At 53.3% G+C, this 5,797-nt stretch overlaps 1 protein-coding gene across 1 annotated transcript in view; it reads right to left on the bottom strand.

The window, feature by feature from the left end:
* Positions 1–342: 342 nt before the first annotated feature.
* Positions 343–5,797, bottom strand: part of zglp1 (zinc finger GATA like protein 1) — a 61,117-nt gene continuing 55,662 nt past the window's right edge. The window contains exon 7 of the mRNA XM_063189792.1: positions 343–585. Coding sequence (XP_063045862.1) covers positions 504–585 — 82 coding nt within the window. The 3' untranslated portion in view covers positions 343–503. The remainder of the gene's footprint in view (positions 586–5,797) is intronic.

Here is a 5,797-nt window from a genome sequence, read left to right as displayed (position 1 = left end):
GTTCATTCTTACTAGACCTATGTTGTGAAGGACTTTGGGAGTCGACTGTGCTGTGTTTAAATGTACTATAAAACGATGAAAGTGAGTTGACATCCAAGGGCTTTGCCCACGAGACAATACCCTGGTGACATCCAACGCCGCAGATGATGGTGGGATGAGGCAGAGGCCCTTCACAGATTATGAACACAGTGGAATGATTCTACTGAATATGTAAGCCTATTACCACAATAAAAAGTACAGTAACACGTGACCTGAGGAAGGCCGACAGGACGAAACGTTGTCACATTAAAAACTTGTTTATTTAACTTGACAGTGTGCGGCACTTCTCTCCTCCTGCAAGTGTATTTTCTGGTTGCCAGCACCTCTGTTTCTGGTGTGCGTTTTGCACCTCCACTCATCAATATTTGTATCTTGAACAACGTGCAACCCCACTGGGGGGCCCCCACCGTCGAACATCAGGCCTCTCCTTATGAAGTGCAGCCAAACGTGGACAATAAAGGAAATCAAGACAAGCGCAGACCAGCTGTGGAGTGCCTCCGCTCCACATCCAACGTGGCCTTTATCCTCCGATCCAATCCAATCCGCCTGCCTTTCACAGAAAAAAACAATAAACAAACAGCCCAAACGTACGTCTGTCTGTTGCAGAGCGGAGCAGAGCCTAAGACCCCCCCCCCCTCCTGTTCTCATTCCCAGGATGCACCTGGATGGAATGGAGCGGACGTCAGGGGGCAGATGCATCCTGTCCACACTTCCTGACTGACTACAGGATCGGCTCAGGACGGGGAGATAGCAGCAGTGGGGGTGGGGGTGTGTGTGTATGTCGGGGGGTTGTGTGTGTGTGTGTGTGTGTAGGCTGGAGATGGTGGTGGAGGATGAGGTGGGGTAGTTGGGTAAGAGAGGGTGTGTGTGTGTGTGTGTGTGTGCGCGCACGCGTGTGTGTGCGTGTGTGTGAATTGCCGTTTGCTGGTGAGCGAGCGCGAGAGTGCAAGAGTGCGAGAGCGAGCGGCGACCCGTTTCGAACAGGATGCGCCGCCTGCCACAGCCACAGCCACAGGTGTGAGAGGCACGGACGCCATCGTGATTCATAACTCATTTCTTAATACGCCGCACGGAGGGCCCCGCGCTTCCGATTGGTCGGTTGTCTTGTGCTGCAGCACCGAGATGAGAGGAGGAGGAGTGGTCGTGGACGAGAGAAAAAGAAAAAAAAAATGGAGGAATGGTGTGTGTGTGTGTGTGTGTGTGTTTGTGTGTGTGTGTCTGTGTGTGTGGTGTGGGGGGGGGGGGGGGTCACATTTTCACCTCTGGCCTTGAGACACTATTGTCTGAATTGCAGAGCGAGGGCTTGAGGGCTCGAGGGCTCGGAGGCCGAAGATGATGAACAGCACAGTGCTGTTTGACCTGCCAGCTGTTGTAAAAGGCAACAGACACAAACAAACAGCCAAAGAAGGTTTTTAGGAAATTTGGATGAAACCAGTACAGGCAATAGGATGTGAACATATTTTCTTCTTTTCTTCTCAGAACTCAAAACTTGAACGGAGGCCAGACAGCTGCCTGACCTGTTGGCTGCTCCAAACGGGTGACTGTGTGTGTGTGTGTGTGTGTGTGTGTGTGTGTGTGTGTGTGTGTGTGTGTGTGTGTGTGTGTGTGTGTGTGTGTGTGTGTGTGTGTGTGTGTGTGTGTGTGTGTGTGTGTGTGTGTGTGTGTGTGTGTTTGTGTGTGTGTGTGTGTGTGACTGGGTGAACTGGGCCGACAGGGAAACAACAACGACTACAAAGTACAGTAGGCTTCAACCAAAACAAAGCAAAACACATTGTCATCAGGGACATCCTCATTTGTGTGCAACGTGTTACAAATGGTGTACATTTGTAGTACTCTCCATTTTCCAGGAACTAGTCCTCATAAACAACAAAGACTACAAAGTAGGCCTCTAGTAACACACATTGTCATCAGGGACATCATTTGTGTGCAACATGTTACAAATATTGTACTACTGCGTTTGTAGGGAAATTAAGGTGTCAAGTAGCATACACACATACATAAATACAGAAGACAAAAGGACATTACACAAAACATTGCACATGTATTCCCAAATATTCACACACACACACACAAAGTCACTATGCATAGTCCCATGTAGTAGCCTACTCCCCATGTTCCAGGAACAAAGTCCTCATAAGCCAACACAACAGAGGTGGACAAAGGGGTCACCTGCCCCGGGCCCAGGGAGAGAGGGCCCCCCAGAACTGGCTGCCTATTACAAGATAGGGCACAGCCTGGGGCTGTCAGATGACTTTGTCCCTGTCCTGGTCCCAAAGCTGTCAGTGGCCCTGCTGCTCATAAATGGTCTGTCCCACTTTGTTCTCTTCTCATCTCGTTGTTGCCATTTTTTCTTGTTTAATTTTAATTCTGCTGACGCAGGCATTGCTTAAACACCGCCGGTTCAGAGATCACATACAGTTTGTGATATTCACAACAAAATACTGTAGCATTGCACGGGCAAAAACCAAGGAAAAGGTCTGATGTCACTCACGTCACCTATTGTTGCGTTCTGTGGTCAAGGCCCGCGGCCTCGTGTGTGGAGTTGTAGTCGGTCATTAAATCGGGGTGGCTATGTCAGGACAGGAAGCAGCCTAGGGCTCTTTGGTACTGTTTGCATGACTCATCCCCATGGCAACCGTCACTTCCTGCTCCCTCCGAGACCCTCCGAGGCCTGTCCTGCAGTGTTGCCAGATTGGGCGGTTACCTGCCCAATTGGGCTACTTGAGATGGCCGCCTGCGGGTAAAAACGGGGAAAATTGTCCATTTGGCGGTTTCTTTTTTTTCTTTCAGTTTTGTACCCATAGACATCAATGCAATTTGTTGAAATTGGGCGGAATTTAGCACATTTTGGCAGTTTTTGAGAACCTTTTGGCCGGGACTTGATCAGACACATCTGGCAACGCTGCCTCCGAGGCCTGTTCTGTCCTGTGCTGTGCTGTGCTGTGCTGTGCTGTGCTGTGCTGTGCTGTGCTGTCCTGTCCTGTCCTGTCCTGTCCTGTCCTGTCCTGTCCTGTCCTGTGCTGTGCTGTGCTGTGTTGTGCTGTGTTGTGCTGTCCTGTCCTGTCCTGTGCTGTCCTGTGTTGTGCTGTGCTGTGCTGTGCTGTCCTGTCCTGTCCTGTCCTGTCCTGTGCTGTGCTGTGCTGTGCTGTCCTGTGCTGTGCTGTGCTGTGCTGTGCTGTGCTGTGCTGTGCTGTCCTGTCCTGTCCTGTCCTGTCCTGTGCTGTCCTGTGCTGTGCTGTGTGGTGCTGTGCTGTGCTGTCCTGTCCTGTGCTGTCCTGTGCTGTGCTGTGCTGTGCTGTGCTGTGCTGTGCTGTCCTGTGCTGTCCTGTGCTGTGCTGTGCTGTGCTGTGCTGTGCTGTGCTGTGCTGTGCTGTGCTGTGCTGTCCTGTGCTGTGCTGTGCTGTGCTGTCCTGTCCTGTGCTGTGCTGTGCTGTGCTGTGCTGTGCTGTGCTGTGCTGTGCTGTGCTGTGCTGTGCTGTGCTGTGCTGTGCTGTGCCGTGTGACGTTCTGCCCTTTTTAAACGAGCCCTGGTGGAGCGGTTCTTTCTCTTTTTTTCTTCAAATGGCACCATTCGTGTACTTCCCGGCCGCACCGTTTGCCAAGAAATGCATCTCGGAATCAGAAACGTTTTTCCCATAGTCAGGCTGCGGCACAAGGACAATAGCTTGTGATGTGTGTGTGTGTGTGGGGGGGGAGGGGGGGGGGGGGGGGGGGGGGGGGGGGGGGGGGGGGGGTGGGGGGGGGGTGATGCGGCAGCTGACAGCTTCGGGCGGGCCCAGGACAAAGTCATCTGAAAGGGCCCCCCCCCACCCAATTTATCTGCTTACCCAACGGAATTCTCTTTTCTGATTGGGTGGCTATTAATCCCTGATAACCTGTCAGGCGCCAAGCATGCAACGTGCATAGAACCTTCGCTTGGAATGCCGGCGGTATCTAAGGAAACCGTGCACATTTAATTAGAATTAAACCCAATTCTGGGCCCCCTGTATCCCTGGGCCCTGAGACAACTGGCCTCTTTGTCCCCCCGACTAGACTTCCCTGCAGGAGAGCAGGAGCTGCTGTAGGGGGTCAGAATGACATGGCAGACCCCCACAGATACACCCCACCACACGCACACACACGCACACACACACACATGCAAACACGCACACACACACACACGCACACACACACACACACACCCCCACACACCTCCACAGATACACCCCACCACACACACACACACACACACACACACACACACACACACACACACACACACACACACACACACAGTATCCACCTCCTCATATTCCAAGCATTCAGCATGCCCCCGTGTTCCACACTGTGCTCCGATGACAGCAGCGGGGCGGTGATGTGATGTGTGTGTGTGTGTGTGTGTGTGTGTGTGTGTTTGGAAGCTCTGGTGACACAGGACGGGCTGGGGCAGTAATAGGCCCGGGTACTTTTGGGTTAAAGGGCCCCGCTCATAATTATTAGCGGTGCAGAACTGACTTCCCGGTGGGCCCCGCACCCTGGTGGGCCCCTATTTTCAAAAATGTACATATATATTTTTTACATTTCTGAAAATAGGGACCCACCACGAAATGCCCGCTATGCCAGATGACCAGGGGCCCACAAGGGTGCAGGGCCCACCGGGAAATTCCCGCTATGCCAGATGACCAGGGGCCCACAAGGGTGCAGGGCCCACCGGGAAATGCCCGCTATGCCAGATGACCAGGGGCCCACAAGGGTGCAGGGCCCACCGGGAAATGCCCGCTATGCCAGATGACCAGGGGCCCACAAGGGTGCAGGGCCCACCGGGAAATGCCCGCTATGCCAGATGGCCAGGGGCCCATGAGGGTGCAGGGCCCACCGGGAAATGCCCGCTATGCCAGATGGCCAGTCCAGCCCTGCTGGTGACACAGGAAGGAGCATACCGCATCGCCCCCCCCCAAGCATACCCCAACACGCATACCCCAACACGCATACCCCCCCCCTACACGCATACCCCCCCACTCTCCACTATTATGTTTTCCACTCACTTTGCCATTAGTTGTCGTACACATGCCCGCTAACTCGCTCGATTTTTCCATGCAGCATACCATCCCCTGGCTGAAAGGACTGTGGTGGGGGGGGGAGGGGGGGGGGGGGGGGCAAGAGGGGATTAAGGGGCCAGCTGTCCCGGGCCCAGGGAGATGGGGTAAGGTGGGGGCAATAATTGGGGCCCTAATTAACATTGAATGTATTGGGTGAGGGGGCCAGTGTTGCCAGATTGGGCGGGTGCCCGCCCAATTGGGCTACTTGGGATGAGCGTCGGCGGGCAAAAACGGGAAAAATTGGCCATTTGGCGTTTTTTTAAGCCGTTTTGGGCCCATAGAAGTCATGTAATTTGTTGAATTTGGGCGGAATTTAGCGCATTTTGGCGGTTTTTGAGAACCTTTTGGGCGGGATTTGGTCAGACACATCTGGCAACACTGGAGGGGGCCCCTATCAGATAACTTTGTCCTGGGCCCAGCCGAAGCTGTCAGCGGCCCTGACTAGTGGTGTTGTTGTTGGTGGTGGTGGTGGTCATGTTGTTGGTGGTGGTGGTCATGTTGTTGTTGTTGGTGGTCATGTTGTTGGTGGTGGTGGTCATGTTGTTGTTGTTGGTGGTCATGTTGTTGGTGGTGGTGGTCATGTTGTTGTTGTTGGTGGTCATGTTGTTGGTGGTGGTGGTCATGTTGTTGGTGGTGGTGGTCATGTTGTTGTTGTTGGTGGTCATGTTGTTGGTGGTGGT

Source organism: Engraulis encrasicolus, chromosome 1 (assembly GCF_034702125.1).
Source record: "Engraulis encrasicolus isolate BLACKSEA-1 chromosome 1, IST_EnEncr_1.0, whole genome shotgun sequence".
Taxonomy (NCBI): domain Eukaryota; kingdom Metazoa; phylum Chordata; class Actinopteri; order Clupeiformes; family Engraulidae; genus Engraulis; species Engraulis encrasicolus.
Note: the sequence above shows the minus strand (reverse complement) of the source record. Positions and strands in the feature narration are given on the sequence as shown.